The 26,737-nt window shown below is 42.6% G+C and overlaps 1 protein-coding gene across 1 annotated transcript in view; it reads left to right on the top strand.

The window, feature by feature from the left end:
- Positions 1-26,737, top strand: part of TELO2 (telomere maintenance 2) — a 1,490,787-nt gene that overhangs the window by 725,049 nt on the left and 739,001 nt on the right. The window contains exon 13 of the mRNA XM_044089295.1: positions 9,851-9,942. Within this exon, the coding sequence (XP_043945230.1) occupies positions 9,851-9,942 (92 nt within the window). The remainder of the gene's footprint in view (positions 1-9,850; positions 9,943-26,737) is intronic.

The following is a 26,737-nucleotide window of genomic DNA, read 5'->3' as shown; positions in this document are numbered from 1 at the left end:
TCGGCTCTGATGTTGTCACGCCAGGTTCCCTCCCTTGGAGCTCCATCCACTTCTGGTCCGGCGAGACTGGCCTCCTTATTAGCTTCTCAGGAGGACCGCTCTCCTTCAGCATTTGTGGTAGAAAGTGTTCTCTCCATCGGATCGAGAACCCTGACCGCCCTTTCAGACTCCGCCCAGACCCCCTCAGCTCTGTCTATGGTCCCCATTGTCTTACCAGAGGGACAGCCCGTGCCCGAAGAACCTCAGACGGTTCTGAAGATGTGCCTCGCAAGCATACATGCAAGAGGAGGCACTTGGACTCCCCCGAGTCCCTAACCGAGGACACAGATTTAGATGATGGTGATGGCTTCCCAAGATCACCTCCCGAGGATGTCTCCTTTGGAGACATCATGGAGATCCTGCATCAGCAGGGAGGTTGGTCTGCCCCCCCAAGCCGCCCTCTGATGAGTCTGTGTTCCTGTAGGCTTTCGGCATGGGCCCGTCTACTTCCTGGGTGTCCCCTCCCTCGGATCCTTTAGTGGAGTTGATCACCTCTGCGGGCGTGGAATGAACCAGATACCGTGGAGCTGATTCCCAAGCGCCCCAATAAGGTTATACGTCCACCCCCATTGACAGGCCTTCCTGGAACAAGCGCTCCCCAGTGAACGCCATTGTGGTAGCAGCAGCCACGAAGAGGAAACTATCTCAGGAAGGTTCCTCGGTCCACCCTCCTGACCAAGTCACACAGATAATGGACTGCCTAGGGAAGCGGGTGTATGCTTCAGCTACCTTTTCGATCAGGGTGCTGAATTACTTGGTCCATGTCACTAGACTCCAAAGTGACCTATTAAAGGAGCTGGAGGAGTCTCCTCCCAAGTCCATGTCGCAGGAGGACAAGGCTTCATTCTCCGCGAAAATGGCCACTCTTAAAGCGGTATCAAATACGTCCATGCGACTCCTCTCCTATGCTATGGAAGGAGCGGCTAGGGTGGCTGGATCCAGCATGTCCATGAGGCGTATTGCCTGGCTCAGGTTGTGCCAATTTACCGAATCCTTTAAGGTGTCCTTTGCCAGTGCCCCTTATGACGGCGCAACACTTTTCTGTAAGACCGTCAAGGAGATACTAGTTCAGAGTGAGAAGGACGGGAAGACACTGTCTGCTATCGGGATCCGCTACTCTAGCCCTCAAAGGTCCTTTTCCCGGAACCAGAGGGGGCAAAAGAAGATGTGGTTCTGGAAGTCTCAGTATTCCCGGGACACTCAGGGCTGTTTCCCCTAGATGAGGACAGAATGGGCGCCGGCCCAGAGGCCGAGGGAGTCCGCGTAACTTCGGTTCTCGAGAACCATTCTCGGACAGACCCAGGCAGCAGCCCTGAGAGGTTGCCCGGCTACTGTCCTCTGTAGGCAGTCGGGGGACGATTGTCCTTGCACCCAGCGGCATGGGAGTCCATAGCAACAGATTGCTGAGTGCTTCAAATCATATCCAGAGGATATTATATCCCTTTCATGGATCTCCCCATATGTCCCAAACACCTCCTGGACGTTCCACCCACGCAAAGGGAGGAAGCAGCACAGGAAATTTCCAAGCTTCTAGGAAAACGAGCCATCTAAACCGTCCCCCCAGATCAATCTGGATTGGGCTTCTACTCTAGGTTCTTTTTGGTGCCAAAGAAGACGGGGGACTTAACGCCCATTCTGGACCTCTCTACCCTGAACTGGTCAGTTGCTAAAGAGAAGTTGTGGATGGTCACACTACAGTCCATCATGCTGTACCTGCAAGAGAGCGACTTGATGTGCTCTTTAGATCTCCAGGATGCTTACTATCACACAAAAATGCGCAGAAGCTCCAGGAGGTTCCTCCGCTTCCTGCTAGAGGACAATCATTATCAATTTCAAGCCCTACCCTTTGGTCTCACCACAGCCTCCAGGGTGTTTACCAAAGTGATGGCGGTGGTAGCAGCTCCACCTGAGGCTTCAGGAGATTCAGGTCTATCCGTACCTGGATTATCGGCTCCTCACTGCTCCCACCAGGCATCTACTTTCCCAAACCAGGGATTACTTTCTGACACTTGCCCTGAGTTTGAGTATCACAATCAACACATCTAAATCTCTACTAGAGCCTGTACAGGTAATAGATTACATTACAGGATAGACACATTCCAGTGCAAAGTGTTCCTGACCGCGGAGAGAGTTCATAACCTCAGGATGCATGTCTCTCTGATTTACCATTCTCACCTCCTGACTGCAGAATCAGTGTTGAGGGCCCTAGGCTCGATGGCGGTGACCATTGCTCTTCTTCTGTGTGCTAGGCTACATATACGGATTCTTCAGTGGACTCTAGCGGTTTAGTGGTCCCTGTTGGAATTGCCACTAACCTATCCCATCCACCTAAGTCGTGTGTCGGTCATCCCTCATATGGTGGATGAGCTCTCTGGACATTTTGGAGGGATGACCCTTTTGTTCCAGCCCTGGCTCAAACCACAGTGACCACGGATGCCTCCCAACTCAGGTGGGGGGGCATTGTTCGGGCAGGACAGTCCAAGGTCTGTGGTCCCCCATAGAGACCAGCTTGAAAATCAGTGTCCTAGAGATGAAGGGCGGTCCTTCTAGCGTTGCAGGCCCTTTATGCCTTTCTTCCTCTGGGGACGATTGCCATTCAGTCAGACAACATGTCAGTAGTCTGATATATCAACAAACAGAGAGGGACCAGATCTTACCCCCTTTGTCGCGAGGCTGTGAGAGTGTAGGAATGGGCGATCTCCACCGGTCTCTTTCTCATCACAATGCACATTCCGAGACTGTCCAACATTTTAGCGGACAGGCTAAGTCAGACCATTCTGATGCCTTACGAGTGGTCTCTGAATCTGTCAGTAGCGGAACAGATTTTCAGCGAGTGAGGTCAACCTTGCTGCGATCTCTTCGCATCTCCTTCCAAAGCGAAGTGCAGCAGGTTTTTCGCTCTGAACCCCATGTCATGGGAGTCCTCCAGAGATGCTCTAGTTCATGCTTGACCTCCGGTTTTCTGTATGCTTATCCGCCAGTCCCTCTCATTCCGAGGTTTCTGCAGAAAGCTTGTCAACTGGGGAGCAAGGTGATCCTCATTGCCCCATTCTGGCCTCGCCAGGTATGGTTTCCCTTCCTTTGGTCTCGCCTTCTGGCTTCATCTTGGATCCTAGATCCCATTCAGGATCTGATTTCACATCCATCGGGGCTGCCTCATCCAAATCTTGACAGTCTGAAGCTCATGGCTTGGCTGCTCCAGTTCCCGTGATTGCTAGAACTCCCAGACTTTCATCCTCAGTTAAGTCTATTTTAGTAGCTGCTCATAAGTCTTCAACCAGAAAGGTTTATCGCAGCAAGTGGAAACGTTTTTCTTTCTGGGCCTCTCAGAGGAATTTAGATCCTTTCACGGCTCCTATTTCCGCTATTCTTGATTTCCTAGCTGATATTTTCCAGCATGGAGCTAGTTTTTCTACTGTCAAAGTTCAGTTGGCTACCATTTCTCATTTTCATGTGGGCGAGAATTCTGCGTCCTTGGCATCTTCTAGACTGTGTAAAGCCTTTATCAAAGGCACGTTTTTGCTGTGCACCCTGGTCAAAGATCCTGTCCCCCCCGTGGGACCTTACTATGGTTCTCCAAGCTCTGGTCGCTCTGCCTTTCGAGCCTGCTGCAACCGCAGATCTAAAATTTCTTTTGTGGAAAACAGCTTTTCTGGTCGCTATTACCTCTGCTAGAAGGGTTTTGGGATTACAGGCCTTGTCCATCAAATTTCCTTACATGATTTTTCATAAAGATAGAGTTTCCCTTCGAACCAACGCATCTTTTCTTCGTAAGGTGGCATCACCAGTCAGTATCAATCAGACTATAAATTTGCCTGTGTTCTTTCCCAATTTTACCAGCAGGATGGAATACAAGCTACACATGGATGTTTATAGACAGCTACACAGGACAAAAACTTTTCGTAAATCTGATCAATTGTTTGTTTCGTTCTGTAGACCCATTTTGGGCAAACCTATTTCCAAGGTCACTATAGCTAGATGGATTTTTTCATGCATCCTGCAGATCTACAGGGACAAGGGCATGTCTCCTTCAGGTCAGGTTAAAGTTCATTCCACTAGGTGCATGGCTACGTCTGCAGCTTTCTGGTCTAGAGTGTTTTTGGATGACATTTGCTCTGCAGCTACTTGGTCCTCATCTTATATGTTTATTTCTCATTACAAATTGGATTTGACTTCTAGAAGGAGAGCATCCTTTGGCTCCGCTGTCCTCCGGAATATCCTTCCATGAAGGCCTCCCAGGAGTTTAGTAACTGGGGACTCTGTCCCACAGGTTGAAGACCAAATGAGTTAAACTACTTCAAATAAAGTAGTTATGTACTCACCATAACGTTCCATCTGAGTAGTTGTACTTCATTTGTCTTCAGCCGTCCTTCTCCCTGGACCTTGGTGCATGTTCAGTCTACGGGCTGCAGTGTAGGTCACAAGTATGTTATCAGGTCGGGTTCTAAGTATAAGTTCAGCAAACACGATCTGGGGATGGAAGACAGTGGAGGTGTATTATGGGTAAGGGGAGGAGTCTGAAGCTCGGAGCTGATGCTAGTAATATTTGCCGGCTTGGATCCGATACGGATCCATATCCCACAGGTTGAAGGCAAATGAAGTACAACTACTCCGATAACTTTATATATATATATATATATATATATATATATATAAAATGTGTGTGTGTAGCATAAATGTAGTTCTAAAAACGAAATGTAAATGTCACATGGTGCCAATCTTTGTTGCCAGTAACACTTCTTCATTTCCATTATAAAGCAGAGACTCAACAACAACAAAGTAATAAGCCTAACCAGCTATGATAGCAGTGAGAGATCAGGCCTTGTTAACAGTAACGACTAACCCATAATTCTGTTCTCAGTTTGAATAATGTTATACAAAGCTAAAGAAGTCTTTTTAGTTGAAACCAACTATAGAAGAACCAACTGCACATAATGGCAAGCAAAAGTCACCTAGAAATAATTGTTTAATACAGTATCACATAGCTATGAAAGATAACAGTACCCCAAACCCATCATTTGTTGTGGATCTTTAAAGACACAATGAAAGCCACCTCTGTCATGAGTAATAAGGGTGATTAAAGAGAATCATTGTACAAAAGAGCCTAACCAAAGGAGTTACCCTCACCTCCAGTGTTCGTTCCCACAGGTGGCTTTGAGGTGCAAAACAAACCCACACCTGAATTGACTTCCTTTATTGTTCCCTAGAGCAACATATACCCACTAATACATTAAACCATCTAAAACCTCAGGGTAGCAGCATATCCTGTCCCATTGTTCTAGGCACTCCCAAAAAAATGATGCACATTGCTTGTTATATGAGAATTCATCCTCTTCTCCACAGTTTCAGATTATAAGTTGGATATTAGCATATACCACCTGCAAAGCAAAATAACTTGAAAACATCAAAAATGACCGTGCCATACTGTCTTCATGCAGAATTGCTTATTAATACTAATGGAGAACACTTTTTTTGTTTCTCCATGCAGCTGCCCTTCAGCTTTCACCAGGTCCAACCCATGCTTGGGTCAGTGAGGAGAGTGAGACTCTTAGTATGATGTCATATTGCTTGCCAGTGAGTATTTTGTTATAAGCGTCATCTTCTCCCTGTGCACATTAATGACTAGAAGGTTGAAATGCAATGGGAACATGCTGGCATATCATCCTGTCTCCATAGTGACTCATCCACTGTTCCTCACCTATTGCTTGTATTAGACATCACCCCCCCCCCCCCACACACACACACACACACACACACACACACACACACACACGTTCCCAGCCTCCATCAGAAATCAAATGTAGAATGCACCCAAGTATGCATTCCCCCCAAAGGATAGGCATGCCCATCCTTTCTCTGCCAGAGCCTTAGACACCTGAGCTGCTAATCGAGTCCTAGTCACCTAGGCCATAGTCAAGGTTTTATCCCTCTATGCCATGGCACAGGCAGCTAATAGAATACACGTTTTGCACTACCGATATAGGCATTTCGCTAAAAAGTCTAGTAAAATGGAAGGGCAACACTTCACACTACTTTATTATGTCAAATGTCTTGTCCATGTACTACTCATAGTAGCCCAGGGGACAACAGCCTTTCCTCCCCTGCTTCCCCTCCCACCATGCAGAACGAAATATGCATCCGAGCCATTCTAAGTTTTGTTAATGAGTGTGGAACAGAACTAAAGTATTTAAACACAGCAACCCATTAACAACATTTCACAGCACTTTGTTGTAGTGTATGTCCTGAGTACCATATCGTCACAGAATTCAACCTGTACCCATACATTCATTCGCCACAGAATTCAACCTGTACCCATGCATTCATTCACATAATAATTTACGAGTGCCACACTGTGTTCCTAGAACCAGGCATATAAAAGGAATGAAAGAATATGGTCATGTAACATATGACTAACACTTACTGCATGATATATGTAACAAAAAAAGACAAATTATTCTGCAGCATTTATTTATTTATTTTTACATTTGTTAACCGGGTTAGTTTGTCTGGGTTCTTAGAAGCCCATGTTCAACAGAGACCTGAGGAGAAAAGCTCCCCAAAAAAAGTTTAAGTAAACAAATAGTAAGAACAAAGATAAACACAGATCACATTTTACATAATATGCAATAAAGGAATATGTAGAATGGATAGAAATACAATACATAAATGGAATTTTTCATGCAGTATGGCAAGAAACTAAGCAGAAATATGGTAAGACTAAGGTCAATACATTGCTGAACCAAGGTACTTGGTACAAAGTGACAGATGTTCCTCAGTCAAGACTGGTGACAAAGCAACCTTTTCTGTTTGGGTTATTTATGGATGAGGTGATTTTCTCTGAGGCTGTGGCGATTCTAAAGATTTTTTGATTGAGCTGGATCATTTTTATACAGAGTCTTGAGGTTCTGCAAGTTTATCAGGCACAAATGTCTGTAGTTCTCCCATCAAGCATGTTTTATTTCTTTTGGGTACTTAATTTTAAAACAAACAGGATGTAATATTTTAAATTTTAGTTTCTTCATTTGGTATAGTTTCATAAGAATAACTTTTTTTCTTGTGTGGATTGAAATGTTTTGCTAACAAAATATTTGAGTCCTCATAATAAATAAATTTGCCATGTTGGCAAAGGTATTGCAAGATTACATCCATTCGAATAAAATTTGCAAACTACACAATAATAGGGTTGCTTTGCCTTGCAGAGAATAACTCGGAAAAATCACACAGTGGGCAATTTCACCTTATATGGCCGCCTCTTGTAGGCTTGGCCATTGTGCTAGTAACACACACACACACACACACACACACACACACACAAATATTATACAGCTTACTCCTTCTACCTTTTCAGGTATGCCTACTGGATGTATGTTTTTTGTTCTGGCTGTTTCTTCTCTGTTTATTAACCTGCCCTTCAGCAGCTCTTCTCAGCTGCTACTTTAGCCACATTTGTACTGGATTGCTTAATTTGTGCTTGAAGCACGTGGAGGGAATCGAGAGTGCTCAGTTAGTGCACTGTGTTTCTTACCTGTCAATATGTAAACATGATACTCAGTTGCATAAATGCATTCTGTGCAGTATGTTTAGTACCTCATTTGCCATTACCTCAGTGTACTGACACAGATCACAGCAATGGCAGGTTATTGTAGAATGACAATTTCTGTGAATGGCATCCAGGTGTGCACAGTACATAGCGGTATACTTTGCACACTCTTGCTACATACTGAATGGCTTTGTGGTATGATAGTGCTTTGGAGAGCAGGAGGGGACAGCGACTTAGTAAGGTATAATGTACCCTGCTTACCTATGTAGCTGCTGCCTACTGTGCTGTGCTTCGCTTCACTTCATGCCACACAGTAATTGATGAAGGACTTTAGTGGTGTGAGAACTCCCATAAGCAGGAGATCAGGATAGAATCTGCAATACTGTGTAAGGATAGGGACAAGCATAGTTGTGGTAGCAGGTTTGCTGCACCATTGAGAACTGCTTTGCTGGTAAGGTTTTTCCTGTAAATTAGAGTTTTTTTTTTTTTTTTTTTTTTATAAATACACAAGAGTTCTGTAGCTACACAATGGGGTGTACAGAGTCTTATCTCATTTTGCACCTAGTTTTATAAATTGCTGAGTGCTGTGGTATGCATTCTGGTGGAACACTGTTTATAAATCCAACCCACAATTTTTAGCCCTAGTTCTGGCGATAAATTCCTCTAATTTAGCATTCAGGTAAACAAACTTTCCAAATATAGAGTTTAGTGTACGTCTGGAACACAACATTGGTGTGCAAACACCAAGATGACTAATCTAATGCTGAAAATAAATGCTGTTTATAGAAAAAAGTGATAAATACCTTACACAGTACCTTCCAACATTAAGGCATATGCTTCCCTTCAGAGTCAGATGAAGTTGTATGCATTAATGTATGTAAAAGTAGTAAATATCAACACTGGATTATAGCAGTAAAACATTTTGAAGACCAGTATATTGAAAGTGTGATAGTCAAACTTGTTAACACGTAATCTGTGCATTTGGTCTAAATTATTGGTGACATTGGGACTGTTGCTCAAGAGCATTGTATACTGTAGCTAATATGCTGAGTGTTTCCAATGCATGTGCATTTGAATTTTTTTTAAGAATATCTCAGAACTGAGCTGCTGGTTAAACTGCACTGAAGTTGAAACCCTCATTGAAATACACTGCTGAACTTTAAAAAAAAAATCAGTTAATTTTTAAAGAATGTTAATGTGAATATGTGTGATTGTTATGCCTGTAGATTTTTAATTGGAGGAAAGTTGGACATCATCAGCACAACTAAAGGATGGGAAAAAAATGGGAATTGTGGGAAGAATACATACAGGGGAGGAATGAGTTAAAAAAAGGCAGGACTTAAGTGAGATGTGAGATGTTTGACTGAAAATGATTGGGTAGATTAAGTGATGCATATTGTTTGCAACTGTATGTCAGTATGGTTTGTGATGCAAAATGCTTGCAAGTAGGATTGTGTTAGTGTGGTTTGTTTTCATGTATATAAATGTAGAATTGTTTAGTTTAATAAAGATGTTTCTTGTTGAGTAGAAGGCAGTAATTGAATAATTTATGTAATGTTGCTTATGTGATATGATATATAGCAATATATTTGAAGTATAATGTTAATACAATTTGATTACTTTTGTATAAATGTAAATTTGCCTGTGTCACAAGTGATGATTTAGTAAAGTTGCTTAAAAAAGGCAACAGTGGATGACTTTATTCTTTAAAAGAAGCTTCTTTTATAATGTAGTCTAAAAAGGCTATTTTTGCAACATTTGGCGCTGTGGAGATGCCAAAACCTGCCCTACCAGAATGTGGGTTTTATGAGCAGGAAAAACCTGACATCACTGGTAAAGTAATGTATGGTTGACCTATTTCATAGTAGGAATATGAAGATGAATCCTTTGCTACCGAACTGTTGGCTTGCTAGTCTTTGAGTTTCACAAGTCAAAGATGATTGCTAGAGTGGTTATTTCTTTTATTACACAAACCAGCATGCCACTTGACTTGTATTGCCATTAGTCTGTCAGTAACCAGCCTTTTATGCAAAGTTATGTGTTTGGCTGTCTCCTAACACACACATTTTGCTTGAATAGTGGCTGCAGACGTTTGACATCCTTAGCAGGTTAAAACATATAAAACATGGCAACATGCAGCTGGGAAAATGCCTGCAGTTATTTTTGGAATTAAAGAAAAGCTGTTTTTTAGCTGTACTCACACATATTTTAAGTAAAACTGTAAACTAAGAAATACTTCTGGTGCTGACTGTGCTTCCCCCTTTTCTTTAGCTCTTGTAACATCAGAAGACCCTGATAAAATAGAAGCAACTCTTACCATTTTGGAGAGCATGATCAGAAAGAATACAGCTGCTGTGAAAGAGGTAACATGCTAAATGCAATAGGACTGTATTTTTTTTTCTAAAATGTTTCAATAGTTATGTACGGCTATTGCTTATTTTCTGGATCCTGTTTGAGAAAGGGTGGGAGGTTCCTACTAAAAATCGAATGCAGTGCAACTCTTAATGTGTGATTTTTTTTTTTCCATCTGCACAGTGTGCTTTGCTTCTGGATTAAGGATCGTCATTGGTCTGTGGAATTACATAGTAGAATTGATATTCATTGCTGTCTGTGGTAACCCTAACAGTACTCTGCATCAGTACTAGCAGCAGATATCAGTGAGCAGTGTACTCTGTATTAGCTGCCACATACTTTTGGCTTGATAAACATATATTTGTTTTTGCAACAGAACATAACTTTTTCTCCTTAGTAGTCCATAGGACCCGCAACCTGTATGTCCTTCCTATAGTTCCTTGTTTTTTCTCTGGTTGTTGTAGTTTCTTCCCGCACTCCAGAGATGTAGGGGATTGATCAAAGAGTAAATTTTCCATGTGTATGAGTACAAGCATGCATACATGTGTGTGTGTACATGATACAGAAGTACGGAAGAAAGATTTGGCATTCTACTTCCATTTCCCACTTTTATCTTGTAAATTCCACCGATAGTGATGGGTGTTTGCATGGTTGCTCTTGGAGTCGGCTGCAACTTGAGAGGAGTGTCCACAAGGAAGTAAATTGCTGTACATTTGCCAGATAAATGTTTAATCTTTGTTGGGAAATGTTATCAGTAGGTTGCAGACCTTCCACTGTCAGGTGGCATACATTTTAGTGGTTGCTTCTCGCCCATACTGTTGATGCTTTCATTGTCACTCTCAGTAGGAAGCAGGTGTGGTCCGTATCCCTCCTCAGACCAGTATTACCAACAGCTGAAGTTCACAGCTCCTTTTCATTATTCTTCTGCAGTTTCATGCCATTTTTGTAATTCACAGTTTTCAAAATGCAGACTGTTTATTCATTTTTTAAGCTTGCATATCAGATATCCTTTTCCTCCATGAATGCATTGAGGAGAAGATGCCCATGCAGAGCATAATCTCTTTCTCTGCCATTTGTGCCTTGAGCGTGATGTTTTTATCTAAATGTTTTCGTCAGAGACCTTTCATAACATACTGGTGTGTGAGTAGATCTGATAAATTTTTTGGTTTTGGAAGAGAGGGGGAAACAGCACAGAAGAAAGCAGTAATCTTCAAAAGGAATTAGCAGCAAAACAGCTAGATTTGCTGAGATCTATTTGTCTCATTCTATAACACCCTTTTCAATGTCCAGGCATCACCCTTTTTCATGTCTGGTTGTCTTCTCTGTTATAAGTTTTGTTCGATCCTTAGAGAGTTTTATTTGTGCTGTGGGGTAAAAGCAAGTCTACACCATCTGTGACAGAGAGAGTAGTAGAGGACACCTTTAACCGCCTGTGAGTTGAATGGCTTTTCCCAAAAGGCTCATTTAGATTAGTTGACTCCTGTAATGTGGGAACTCAGCAGACTTCCTGAAGACTTGACTGTAGCCTTTGTTTCCTGCCTGGAAGAGTGGCAGAGAGAGCAGAATGGATGCATAGCTCTGAGTTTGGCTGAGGTAGGTGAATCTAAGAAAATCACTCAAATAGGCTTTGTGTTTCTTCATTGTTATTGGCCTTCTATGGTGTTTTTTACTTCTAGGAAGTCAAGTATTTGAGCTGACTAAAAGTTAACCGTGTAGGGTCAGAAAGGGTTCTCTCTCTCTTTTTTTTTTTTTTTTTGTCCCCTTGGATTTCATCCTACCACCTTGGCCTACAATGTCCAAAGTCCAAGCTGGGTCTATCATCAATCCTACTACCCTTCCCCCAGACTACTTTGGTATTGCTGGGACTGGTTGTAGATCCTACATGGGCTTAGCCATCTGTACTTCCATCAGAAGGGGTGTGTGCTTCTTTTATATGCCCTATCTACTTTTCCGCTCCTTCACACTCATCAGCTTCACCTGAGAAGGCAACTGCCCTCTTTGGACCACACCTACCCTTAGGGAGCATCATCGATGAGTGCCCACCGACCCAGGATGGACATTACCATCTCTCTATGATGTTCCATCATTCACCCGAGACCGGTCTGAAAGGGTTCTTATACAGATCTGCATTTCAGTATTCTTCTCCTTGTAATAAGAGTTTTCATAAATTTCTACTGGTGCTTTATTTTCATACAAGTTTTCAAGAAAAATAACTTGCAAGTTTAGTGGCTGTTTGACAAAGATATCAGTATTCCAAGCAGGGAGAAGCTGCATCGTCTATTTTTACTGCTAAGATGTTTAGCATTTAGCAAGCCACTTTCACTTTGTTTTTCCCAATTTGAAGACGTCAGAAAAGACCCTATGGAGATTAAAAAAAATATTGGTCAGTACTGGCTGGAAAAAGTAAGCTTTGAGTAATTGGTATGCATTTTTCTGATTTTTACTCTTTAAGTCTAACATCTAAATGATGTTACTTTAGGTGAAGTAAGAAGATGATGATAACAGTATAGTTAAAAAGTCTATAAGCAACCTTAAGATATTACTGCTCAATGTTCAGATTCTAAACAAAATACTCCATGCCCTTCAAGTTCTCCTCAGTCTTGAGAATGTAGACAGCTGTGGCATGACTGAGACTTGGTGTAAAGCAATAGAAAGTACTCTGGCAGTGCAAGGCTACAGTACCTTCTACACATTTAGACCAACAACAGCACAGACTGGGGCCAAACGTGGAGCTGTTTCGATCTATGTTAGTAACAAACACATCTCTAGGTTGGTTAAACAAGATGATACAGTGAGCTCATCTGTGTGCAAGTCACCATATATAAGGTCCCTCACCATATCATGTCTAGCTACAGGTCACCATCTATGCCCCTAGAATCTCACAACTCTTACTTATACCTTCTAGAGGTACACCCCATCCAACAAACACCAAATTCATGGGTGACTTTAACTACCCCTGTATAGACTGGGAAATGTACACTGCCTCAAACTCAGTACTTCCTGGACTTTATTAACACAAACACCCTGGAACAGATAGTGCACGCACCAACCAGAGGATCAAACTTACTGAATCTGGTACTCACCAACTTGAGAAGAGTGTTCCGCACCCACTCTGCCCATGTCATGACCTCACTAGTGAGGTTGGATCACATAGCTGTCTCATTTGAAGTAAAAAAATCAACCCAGAAAATCCAGCTAAGCCAGTAACAGGAGCTATTCAAAGGCAAACTACATCCTCTTAAGTGACAGTTTGTCAAAATTAAAGGCTGTCTGAGACCACAGTTACCTGTGCAGAATTATTCACAGAGTTTCTATACAAATATGTGAACTACTACATAGAGGCTGCCATACCTAACAGATGTAAACCCAAAGTAAACAGTAAAAACAAACCACACTTGTGGAATCCTCACCTAAACAGGGTATATAGTAAAAGAAGAAAACTCATCACCAGAGTCAGGAAGAGAAGATCCCTTAAAGACAAGTGCTCTCTTATACAACTAAACAAGAAACTATGCGATCTAATGAAGTCTAGCAAGACCAGCTGTGTGGTCAAGATAGCCGCGCAGGCTAAGGACAGAGGGCCAATTCAGTTATGTCTGGAATCTTAGAGTTAACACATAGCAGTGTGCTGAACTGGTGGTGAACAGTACATATTCCCCAGTCAGGGTGACAAAGCAAATCTGTTGGCTGATAAATTCAGCTCAGACTTCATCACCATCATCCCCCCAGCTCTACCAGGTGAAATCCCCTCCAACATACTTCTTCCAGATATCTGCAAGGACTAGGTGTTGACAGCACTCGCTAAAGCCAAGAAGCACTGCTCCCATGGGTCTTGACAATGTCCCCAGTTGTCTCCTGAACAGTATAAAACATAACCTGTCTGGACCATTTGAGGCACTGTTCAACTACAGCTTCAAAACAGGCTAGCCTAATATGCAAAGCGATGAAATGAATTATCAGGGAAATGATAAGCAAGGACACTGGCAACCTACAGACACTGGACCCAGTCCAGTTTGGCATTGAGAAGGTCAAGCCTACTTAACCTGTTTAACTTGCCTTTGTGACCCTGTCAAAGATGTCTTAGTAACTTTCTACTCTGCCTTTATCAGACCTATCAGTGAAAACAATGTCCCCTGTGGCATGTATCTTACCAGACACTTGCAACACCCGCAAAGGTTTCTCACCAGGAGAATTCAGAGCAATGAATACCCTGTCCTACAGTGATCTCTGACTCTGTCTCTGTGTTCAGTCTCCCTGAGAGATAGATCTGTTGCATATACACAAAACAAACAGCACCAGAAACACCAGATTCAGGCATCTGAACTTTGCCTGTTACATAAATAGGAACCTGCTGGAGAGGCAGATATGTGTCCCAAAGGATCCCCGAACTATGTAATAGGCTCCCCATCCATGTAATACAAAGTCCTTCCCTGGCCCTATTCAAACAAAACCTTGACAGTTGGATGGAAAATTATAAATGTACCCCAGTCTGGCCTCCATGTTCCTTGTGGGACAAAGGCAGCCAATAAGAAAAATATCCTGACACCCCCTTACAAATCCTTAGTTTACCTCCTTAATAGCACAAGTACTAGCAACCTATGAACCTGTACGCAAGCTTTCAAAGACTCTGCACAGAGTACTTCATGCTCACAGAGAATGCAGTCCATATTGGCAAAACCTTAAGCATGTGTGCGAGGACAAAGTATACCTAAGAAACAGTGGATAAACTGTCAGCATCAGTCCCACCCTAATTGGGGAAAAAAAAAAAATATATATATATATATATATATATATATATATGTGTGTGTGTGTGTGTGTGTGTGTGTTTGTGTGTGTGTGAGTGTGTGTATATATATATATATATATATCTATGGGATCCGGACACATGCTCGACTAGCATATGTCCGAATCACAAAACATTGAACACACATACACAAAAGCGCTTAACATTGACAACTGCTTCCGTATATGTGTGCCTGTTTCGTAGATCGGACTACAGTCCGGGTAAGGGAAAATTCCCTTTTCTCAACTGTAGTGTGATCTCAGAGTGAGAATAATAAAGTAGGGGGGGTGCAGGGGGGGCAAAGCCCCCCTGCAGAAATGTAGATTTTTTTTTTTGAACTACACATACACGGAAACGATTTTCGATGTTAAGCGCTTTCGTGTATGTGTTCGATGTTTTGTGATTCGGACATATGCTAGTCGAGCATGTGTCCTAGACCCATATATATATATATATATATATATATATATATATATATATATATATATATATATATATATATATATATATACATACATACATACATACACATACACACACAAAAACACACATACACACAGACACCTAGCACTGTATGCACATAATTAAGTTTGTTTGTTTATTTTGTTTATTTTATTTAAGTTTATTAATCAGGATAGAATCCAAGCAGGCTATTTCAGGTTCAGCTTAGGCAGAAAAAAAATCCAGTACATGTAAACTGTGTTTAAAAACATGCAAAACACAGCAGAATAATAGATGCGCAGTGAACCCAACTAGTAAAATAAGTTCAGCAATTACATCCAGAAAAGCCTCACCTAAGTCTGAGAAAGCCATAAGCTTTGCAAAACCAGAACCTCGTAAATGTAACTCAATTTATGAAGCCCTTCCTGTAACTTATAGTGAATCACATATAACTGTAGTTACAAGGCAGTGGGGTAGAGTCCATAATTATAAAATGCCTTGTATTATAATGGAACCAAGCCACACTAAAAAGCCCATAAATACAGATGTCATAACTTGTCATACTTAGAAGCATCTGTTTATTGCTTGACCATATTGTAAGCAAAGTAGATACAGATACCACTGGTCTTTTCAAGGAGCTCGTAATTGTGTCATAGATTCCTGGAGCCAGAATCTGGTTTGTCTCAGCTTGGTTAAAAAGGAGTAAGGATGATTATGACATGGTCTTTGTTAGTGTTGGAGTGAACAGTCTGAGGAGGTTTTTCTTTTCCGATATGTAACATTGTTTAACATAGGAAAAAAACATGGATGTGTGTAGTAGAAGTGTACTATCAAGTGTGCAATTTAAAGTATTACTGAAGAGTCTCAAGCGTGTAAAAGTGAGATTATGAATGAAAATAATAAGAAAATGAAATTTAGACATAATGAAAATAAAAGCAAAACTGCAGGTGGTTATGTGGTATACAAAATTGTGCCTGGTAAGAACTGAGCAGGCAGAAACCACACTTTGTGTAAATGATGTGTAAATAACTGCAGAAATGTGCACTGTAGCTTTAAAAATGAAATGTGTAGAATGTGGGGTATGTGACACTAATAATTTGTAGAGCTATGAAAAGAGAGCAAAACTGAATTTTGGTCTGAAAAGAGGGATATTTGTGACCTTGTATTTGCATCCCGTTCGATTCTCAGCTAGTGTGCGGGGAGTGCCTTGTGTGTGGAGTCTGCATGTCCTCCCCGCGGGTCGAGTGGCGTTCCGAAAGACATGCGTGAATGGACGTGCCTTCGTTGAAGGTTGGACATCTAGCTGGCAACTCAGCACCGTGAAAATCTACTGCCAATCATTAGCAGACCAGAGTTCAGCTGTGGCGACCCCTAACCGGGAAAAGCCGAAAGACAACAACAATATGAGTAAAATGAGAATAGTCATTTTTAAGTCATCATTTGCGCTTGCTCAAGGAATATGGAGTTATGTTTTGGGAGATCAGGAAACTGTGAATAAGATTTCTCTTCGCATGTAATGTTGTGCAGTGATGGAATCAGAGTGTTGATAGATGGGGGTAGGTGCTGGGGGGGGATTGCCCCTCAATACTCTTTTTTTTTTTTTTTTTAAATATAATACCGTTAAAGTCAACAGCTTGCATTTTCAACTTAATGATTTTGCTGATTCCCATTGTAATATTTGATTGTTTTAAGAATAGATCACTGAAAAGCAAGCATGGGAAAGTCTGCTAGGCAACATTCTGCCATTACTTTATATATGGCAACTGTGTGCCAAGACATTTTGCCATTTGTCAGTGGCCAACCTGTAATGTCATACACAGGGGACTCTGTCTCTCTCAGCCAAGAGTGAGATGTACTGAGAGATGGAGAATATTACACCTAATGAACTTCACTTATGTCTCTAAGCAGTACAAATTCTGACCAGTAATTTTTTATCTCTGTGGAGTCCATGACATTTTTAAATTGTGAAAAAAATAAACAGGATAAAAAATGAGATAAAGGTGGCTTGCTAAATGCTAGGAATCTTAGCAGTAAAAATGGATGACGTAGACGCTTTTCTCTGCTTGAAGAATGTTGATATCTTTATCATTGCCATAGCCTAGTTTAAATATCCAAAATGCATGTGACATACTACTCCTTTTATTGTTGCAAATGTGATGAAATAGCTGTCGGTATATTGGTGTTTGTAAGAAAAAAAAACATAAAAGTCAGAAACCATAGTTTCAGTACTAGAAACTGCTTGCACAATAAAAACATCAGTGATCTTTAATGTAATAGTGTCCTACAGTGTTTTGTCCATTACACAGCATGAGGATTTTGTGGCTAAATGGCAGGATGCAAGCATCAGTCAAAATACTTTCCCTGTTGGAGAAGGGGCTTTTGAGAACTTAGACATTAATTTGACTTGGCATCAGATATTCATCCACCCACCCACTTGTCTTAGTGAGGGTGATGGTGGCAGTAGTCTGAATAGAGTAGACCAGATTTTCTTATCCCCAACAGTCCATCTCACTGTTTGGGATCCCCAGGCATTCCCAGCAAAGCTGAGAAAGTTAAGATACCGCTGATTTGTCTTGGATCTGCACACTGATCTTTTGCCATTGGGCCATGCCACTGCTACTCCCATTTGCTTATGCTGGTACACCATTCCATAGAAGGTGCCCAGGGGCATTCTCATAAGTTGCCCAAACCACCACAGACTGATTCCTGTCAATCTGTTGAAGCAAGGAATATACATACAGATCTTCCCTGACTGCTGATTTCCTGACATGGTCAGTGAGCCCAGAAGCCTTGTTAAAGGACTTCATTTCAGCTGCTTGGATCTGTGATCTTATTCTTTCTGTAAATATCAAAAACAAATGTCTGTAGGTGAGAATGTGGACAAGAACTTGCTGATAAACTGAGAGTTTAATCTTTTTGATCCATATCAAACTTGATCTGCAGATTTCAGTATAAGGCCCCTCTGCTGGTCAGGCTTCTTATCCCCATGTATCTTTAAGAGGTGAATGAGGCCCCTAGATACTTAAATTCCTCCTTCATCTAAAATAGCAGAAAGCTGTTTGTTTTAGGAAACAACCATGACATTTAATTTGGAGATGCTGATCTTTCATACTTACCAGCAAACTGGTCCAGACCATTATCATCCGTAGACAACAGCTGTGCAACCCTTGTATTGTAAAACAAAATGAACTTTAGACCTTAGCTAAAGCTTGGTATTCTATTAATGAAAACTACAAAGGGGAAGTGAGGAAAGACACACCCCTGGTAGGAAGATGCACCCACCTTGAAATTTTTGACTGATGCCATGAATGCAGACGTGTTTCTTACTTCTCAAGTATAGTTCTGAATGGCACGCAGGACTACATACTGTTGTAGCATCTCCTATAAGAAATTTTGGAGTACACAGACATATGTCTTCTCCATATTACCAATACACATGTAACCCTCTCAAAAAGATGTTGTCTCTCTCTCTCTCTCTCTCTCTCTCTCTTATGCTGGAATCTGACCTTCAGGAGAAGCCCTGACAAGGTGCAAGTATACTGACAAGCATCCAAATGAGTGCTTTTCAGCTGGAGTTTATACCAATAAATGGAGGTGTCACCAAAAGATGACTGCTAATTGCAGAAAGGAAAGCTCTTTCTGTTGTTTTTGCTTGAGCATCTGACAGTTATTTAGAGTATTTAGTAGCCTTGGAGATCACTGGAATGGTGCTTGATATGGTACCACACCATGATTCTGAAGATGTTCATCATATTCATCACTACTGCAGTAGCTTTAGCTATATGGTTTTTATCCTGCATGGATGCAACAGCTGGCTAACTTCCAAAGCTTCCAGGACACCTTCCATTTGCCCAAACTGCCAGTCAGCTCAAGCAGAGATGACTTAAGGAAAAGTCTGGGTGATAAGCCCTCTGGAGCTTTACTGTTGCCAAAGAGTATGCTTCCCTGAGTCTCTTGAGGATTGACAGTCGGCTTACACTGTACCTTTGCTGAACAGAGGCATTTTCTTTGGAAAAAAACTTCCATTTTTTATTGTGGCTTATTATTTATACTGTCCTCTTCAGGAAAGTTATTTTAAAGCTAGGAGTTTGTGTTTTAATGGACTGCCACGAGACTGTACTGTACTTTTAAACAGAAGCACTCTTTTTTCCTCTTAGTGTAAAAGTTGCTTAAAGTAACTGAAAACTATTTTTTCTATAGAAAAATGTTTATTTTGCCTTGTGGGGCTGGCATGGTATTTTAAATAATGTTTTCCTGAGTTTGTCTGGGAGAAAGTGACTTTTTAAAGACTTTTTTTTATTTTTACCAGCATTTGCTGCTTGTTTTCCCTAGGGAAGAGATACCATTTTCAGCTTGACCATGGAGCAAACTGTCAGTCCCATGGTCAGTCCTTCTTCCAGCCACAAAAAGAAAGTTAAGCAAGCAGTCTGTGCCACCACAGGAAGTTAGCAAGTTGCCTCAGCTGCAAGTGGGTGAGACTGCTGTGGCCATTTCTCAAACTACTCCTCTTTTGTCTTGATTCCTTCTGGTGTAGCATCTACAGCCACTATGGACCAGAAGTTAGCCATGTTCTCTGAGGCTGTTGGGGTCCTCTCATTGGGCAAGGGGGAGCCACTCTTGTAGGTCCTGTGAGAGGGAACAGGGAAGGCTTCCCTGTTTTGTTAGAATGCTGTTCCCATCCCTAGGGAAGCTGCTGCTGCTGCTGCTGCAACTAACAACACTGTTTGCCATATTTTTCCTGTCAAAAAAAGCAGAAAACTAAGCATGTATCTACTCCTCCTCAAATTTTCTTAGATAGGAGTAGTTTACTGTGTCTGGTTCATTGTGCTGCTGATCCTTCTTGTAAGGTAGTTCCTGGTAAAAGAAAGAGGAATACTTCCTTTCCTGAATAGATTCAAGATTCCGAATTTGGATAGGAGGATGAAGGGACAAATACAGGGTTGTCTCCCCAGATGTCTGATCCAGATTCAGAGGAGAGCTTAGTTTCTGATTCTGCCTGGGGGGGGGGGGGTTCTCTTTCTCTGTGAGTATTTCTAGAATGTGCCAGTGATTTCAGTGTTTTCAGTGCAAGAACAATGAGGTTTCTCAGTCCTTCATAAACTAGTATGAGCTGTTACCAAAGGAATTTTCAGAACTTGCACTTATTCATCCAGTTTTGTCTGCCTAGGAGGATGTGTGTGTTACTGTCTGCAGTTTTCCTGACAGTCAGCCTACTGTTCCTAAAAAGGCAAAAAAGATGTATAAATTTTCACCATCTTTTAAGGTTCTATACACTGATGTTCTTTGCGTTTCACTGTTGCAGTCATCACTTGTGGGTTATCCCTGCTGGGTAGCCCTCAGTCAGCCCAAATACCAGAGTCAAGCTTTTCCCCTGTGCCTGCTTCTGTCACCTGTGGATTGATGTCAGGTCATCAGTGGTATAAAGGAGAGCAGCTGGCGCCATTACATCAGTCTTTCTTGCCGTGGAGCTCGAACCAAAAGCAGTTTGCGTGTGTGCTGGTCGGTCGTTGCCAGAGTGGAAGTTGAATCTGAAAACGACTAAAGCTAAGTACCCCGTTGGGGACCTTTTTGTTGCACTAACCGATGTCCAAAAAAGTCAATAATTGTTTCCGCTGTGGAAAACAAATACCACTCCTAGACTTCCATACCTTGTGTGTTACTTGTCTAGGCCTAGACCATGACGTCCCCTGTTGTCGGTTCTGCGCACTTTTCAATTCAAGGACTATTCACTGTAGAGCTGAATTTGTAGCCAGGCATTTCCAAAGTAGTTCCTCGCATTACGAAATGGCATCTATTTGTCAGCAGTCTCTGGATATTCCCAAAAAATGAAAAGATAAAGAAAGGGACAGACCACAAAAACTTACAACTTCAGACGACCCGTCCCAGAAGCAAGTCATCAATTCTCAGGAATTCAGTGAGGCGCATTTGCAGACCCTGAATCCTGACTCGTTTTATTCTCAGGCCTCTGTCGAGACCCTTTTGGAGTCCAGTATGCCGCCAGGGAATGCTTCATCATTCAATCCCACTGTTGTCTCCACTTCAGTTGGGTCCAAAGCCGGTATGCAGGCTTCTGAAGAGGTTCTTTGCACAACCAATTCAAGGCAAAAAATGATGTTTTCACCTCCGACTACTGCATCCCAACAACAAATGGATTTACCAAGGTCTAAAAGCAAGAGCACCCCAAAGAAAACAGTCTCTAGTCGCCATCTTACTCCTCCTCCACTGCCTCAGACACAGTTACTGAAAACGGTGGAGGACCTCATCACTTTCATCAGGGGTAGCCATACCACTCCTAAAAGAAAGAAGGATACTTCCCCTGAAGTTCACACAGAGCCAGATTCTGAAATTTCAGACTACCTTGATTCAGATGAAGAACAACAACCTCTCACCTCCTTTGAAGATTCTGATGCAGAGGAATCTATTCCTTCTGCCCCCCCCCCCCAGATCTTTCATTTGGGGAAACCCTGTACACTCTGAGAGCATTTCCACAGGGAAGCCTAAGATTATCCTCAGTCTAAGAAAAGACTAAGAGAGTTTCTACATTTTCCTCAGCGCAGATCCTTGGCCATCCCTCCTATTCTAGACGTGGTGGATGATGTTTTCAATGAATCTAGCCTTACCTCTGGCGCCCTACCCCCTGCTCCTAGAAAACCTGACAGATACTACAGGGTGCCTGATTCACATAAGTACTTGTTTAAAAACCCTGCAGCAGGCCCAGAGGTCCTCACACAGGGGCCCAAAGGGGCCAAGGCTAGCTCATCTAAAAGTCCATTTCCCTCTGACAAGGACTCGAGCTCTGGACAGATGGGGTAAGAAAGTGTACACCTCCACAACCTTAACTATTAGAGCTTTTAACTGCCAGTTCCATATGTTAAAATATTAATAGCACACCTTGGAACTTATGAAACAAAAAAATTCATATTTACCTGACACTAATACTTGCAAAGAGTTAGCAGATCTTCTGCACTCTACTTCTCAAGTAGCTAAACACTCCCTGCACTGTGGATCCGATGCCCTAGAAGCCTCAAGTAAGGCCACTGTGGCAGGTTCAGTCATTAGGAGGCACGCATGGCTAAAAGAACAGCCACTGCCTGATCATGTAAAATCAAAACTACTTGATGCCCATCTGCATAAATACCACCTGTTTGGATCAAAAGCAGAGGAGGTCATCAAAAAGATGGAGGATAAAGCTAAATCTTTGCAAACAGTAAAGGACTTCCTCCAAATTCAACCTCCTAGATTCAGCAGAAACTTTCCCTCTAAGCATTGGTCTTTCCCAGCCCCCAATAGACAGGTTCAGGTTCAAGGGACACCTTGCTGGGACAGACCAGTTGGACCACAAAACCAAGGCCAGTGAAGAACTAAGCAGTGGCCCTCCACCACTCCCACAGCAGGGAGTTCCAAGTCCACTCACTACTCTAAGAACGTACAGTGACTCCCACTCCCCCTCCCATCAGAGGTTAGGAGGAAGGCTATCCCTTTACAAACAAAATTGGCTGTCTGTAAGAAAGGACCAATGGGTATTACAAATCATTTTTCAGGGCTACAGATTTACCTTCCAATAAGTCCCAACCTTAACAGGTTACCAAAATCTACCTCCAAATCAGTGGGCAGAAGCATTAAAACAAGTGCATATACTCCATGCTCAAGGGGCAGTGGAGCCAGTTTACTCCAGACTCTTCCTAGTGCCAAGAAAAGAAGGAACTTGGCGACCCATCCTCGACCTGTCCACTCTAAACACCTTCCTAGAGGTCCCAAAATTCTAAATGCTAACTCTTCAAATACTTTTACCAATGCTGGGCAAAAATGCATGGCTAGCCACCCTAGACCTAAAGGATGCCTACCTTCATATACCCATAAGGGAGGCTTGCAGAAAATACCTACACTTTAGAGCAGGTTCACAACACTTTCAGTTCTCTGCGCTACCCTTTGGCTTATCTACAGCTCCCATGGTCTTCACAAAATGCCTGGCCCCAGTGGTTGCCTTCTGCAGACAGCAAAACATTCAGCTTTACCCTTATCTGGACATCTGCCTAATCCAGGCAGACAACAAAGAGAAGCTACTACAGGACCTGATCTTTTACAAACAACCCTAACCTCTCTAGGGCTCACTATCAACAGGAAAAAATCAAACCTAAACCCCTCCAGGCAGATCACCTTCTTGGGCCCACTCCTGGACAACAGCCTCCCAAACAGCCTTCCTGTCGCCAGAAAAACAAGGCTTTCTGCCAAATTACTTCTAGTTAGCTCTCAGAAAAAAACTCACAGCAAGGAAAATTCTGCAAGCACTGGGTTACATGTTATCCTGCATTTTGATGATTCCTCTGGCCAGGCTGCACATGAGTAAACTCCAGTGGTAGCTGAAGAACCTTTGGTGCCAACACTCTGTCTATGGAGACCACTCCCCCCCTCATTCCATACATAAGGAATGAGTTTCTTTGGTGAGCAGAGGCCTGCACTCAGAACAAGGGCCTTCCTTTCACCTACCTTCCTCAAGGCCAGACTATCACCACAGACACCTCAGACTTAGCTTGGGGTGCTCATTTAGACACCCGGTGCACCCAAGGCTCTTGGGACCTCGAGCACCTTCACTGGCACATCAACCTAAAGGAAATGATAAACTGGATAAAATGGCAAATGAACCAAGCCTCCACAGCTACAAAAACAAACCAGCAGATAATCCAAAGATCAGTTTATTACAAAAAATAAAACATGGTTAGTGCTTTCATTTAAAACCAGGTTAAACTTCATCAGACACTTGAAAAAATTACATCACCAGTGGTGGAGGCTTGGTTCATTTGCCATTTTATCCAGTTTGTCTTTTGTGTCGTTTGAAGGAAATTATGGCAGTTCACAAGGCTATCATATCCTTCCAAGACCACCTAAAACCAGGAGTCCTCTTCATAAAAACAGACAATGCCACAGTCATTTGGTATATCAACAAGCAGGTGGGGACACACTCCTACCCTCTCTGCCAACTGGCAGAAAGCCTCCTTCATGGGCCGACACCTGATAGCCCAGTACATCCCAGGAGTAAACAACACCCTAGCAGACCATCTAAGCAGAAACTACTTAGACCCCCCCCCCCACGAATAGAAACTCCAAAAGGGGACAGTCTTCCAAATCAAACCGGTCTGGGTGACACCAGAGGTGGACCTCTTTGCCTCACAACACAACAATCAGCTGCACAAATTCTGCACCAAGGAGTTCCACCCCCCTCTAGCTTGGAAAGTGGATGCTGTCTCATTCCAGTGGACCAATTTCTTCATTTATGCATCCCCTCCTGCCTTACTCCCAAGGGTACTGCTTAAAAAAAGACAGGAAAGATCAAAAGCCATCCTTATAGCACCAGATTGGCCCAGGCAACATTGGTACTCCTTGCTGCTCAACCTGACCAAGAAGCCTTACAGGCCCCTGCCTTTAACTGCAGACCTCCTGACACAAGTCAGAGGGGAGATTCTGCATCCAAACCTGCACACACTCAAACTTTCTGCATGGTTTATCCCCAGGGACTGGGGATAACCCACAGTTGAGCAAGCAGGTCCTAGACATTAAGGAAGCCAGAAGGACCAGCACCAGGAAATCTAACTCAGAGAAATGGAAAAGATTCAACTCCTGGTGCCTATCAAAAGGTCACAGCAGCTCCCAGCCATCCCTCCCACTTATTCTGGACTACCTAACAGAGCTACTTAACAAGGACCTCTTCTTTTCCTCCATTAAAATGCATGCCTCAGCCATTTCAGCACATTTTCATGCTGAACAGCCTGTCTTCTTTCACCCTTTGATTAAGCAATTCCTCAGCGGTGTATCTAATATTATGCCCCCTAGAAGGGCACCCACTCCAGCCTGGGACATGAACTATGTCTTAACAAAACTGACATTGCCTCCCTTCGAACCAGCTGCATCAGCAGATCTAAAACACCGTTCCTGGAAGACTGCCTTCCTCTTGGCTATTACTTTAGCTAGGAGGGTGTCAGAACTTCAAGCACTCATGGCCACTGAACCCTTCATTATCTTCCATGCAGACAGGGTGTCCCTCAGGACTAATCCCTCATTCATGCCAAAGGTAGTATCAGATGTGACCCTAAACCAGGCTATACATCTCCCCACTTTTTTCCAAACCCTCAGAATAAAGGGGAGAGAATTCTGCGCACACTGGATGTGCACAGACAGTTAAGATACTACCTGGACAGAACAAAGTCCATTTTCCTATCTATGGATCAACTGTTGGTTGGCTTCACCCCAGGGAAAGAGAGGAAGCCTATCTCCAAATAGGCCATTTCAAAATGGATATATCACTGCATACAATTCTGCTGCACTTGTCTTGGAAAAGCTCTTCCTAAATCTATCAGAACACATTCCACTGCCTTCCTTAGAGGAGTACCCACCAAGGGACATCCTGGAAGCTGCCACTTGGACCTCGGTCCACACCTTCACCAAACACTACCACCTGCCTCTGCTCTCCAGGGCTCGAGCAGGCTTTGCCTCTGCAATGCTGCAAGGCATGCTAGCTCAATCTTAGGAATTTCATACGTCCATCCTCCCCTTCCTCAGCTTTGGGAATCCTCCCACAAGTGATGACTGCAACAGTGAAACACGAAGAATATACTACAGTTGTGTACACTTGCCATAAATGTAGATGTGTGAGTGTATTCACTGTTGTAGTCCTATTTTCCCTCCCACCTTCCCCCTTTATCTTATCCTTTTTGGAGGTTAACTGTCATTCTTGTGGCCTTGGGTCACTAGGGGCTCCTTAAAACATTTCCTTCAAGGGGCTCCTACAGGTTAGGGCAAGAAAAACTGATGTAATGGCACCGGCTGCTCTCCTTTATACCACTAACGACCTGAAGCCAGTACACAGGCAACAGCAGCTGGCGCAGAGGAAAAGCTTGACTCTGGTATTTGGGCCAACTGAGGACTACCCAGTAGGGATAACCCACAAGTGATAACTGCAACAGTGAATACACTTGAACATCTACATTTATGGTAAGTGTACACAACTGTACTTTCTTAAACCTGATCCAGTAGCTATATCTTTAGTTAATCTTGCTGCTGCTAAACACAGATCTGATGTTGTCCTTTCTATTCATTCCTCAGTTGATAGATTCAAATTCGAGACTTGGATCCAAGTCAGCCACTTCCACCAGATCTTCGGATCCAAAACTTGTGAGCTCCTCCCTTTACCCATAATGTCCTGCCAACCTAATATAGCTCAAATCTCATTTGCCGCTGTTAAGCTTTAGATGCGGATCCTGTCACAGTCATGAGTTTGGAGTAGTATCTACCCTTTTTCATGAGTTATATGTAAGAAAAGTTATTACTATATCTAATCTTAATTCTCCTTCTTCCCTTACCAGTCCTTTTCTGACTTTTTAGCAGTTTTTTGTCTTCATTTACCTACCGATTTCTTGGTACCTTTCTAAAGTACCATCATTGATACTCTTCCTTTCTTTCAGCTTAAACTTACCCTTTAGAGTACCCTTTTACTACCACTGTTGGTAGTTCTTTCTATTTCTTTTCTCAAAAAAAAAACTTTTTCTTAGCATTTAGTAATGGCTGATAAGTCTATTGGTTTTAAAAAA

The sequence above is a fragment of the Protopterus annectens genome, chromosome 12.part0 (assembly GCF_019279795.1).
Source record: "Protopterus annectens isolate FY-2018-M chromosome 12.part0, PAN1.0, whole genome shotgun sequence".
Classification (NCBI taxonomy): domain Eukaryota; kingdom Metazoa; phylum Chordata; order Ceratodontiformes; family Protopteridae; genus Protopterus; species Protopterus annectens.
Note: the sequence above shows the minus strand (reverse complement) of the source record. Positions and strands in the feature narration are given on the sequence as shown.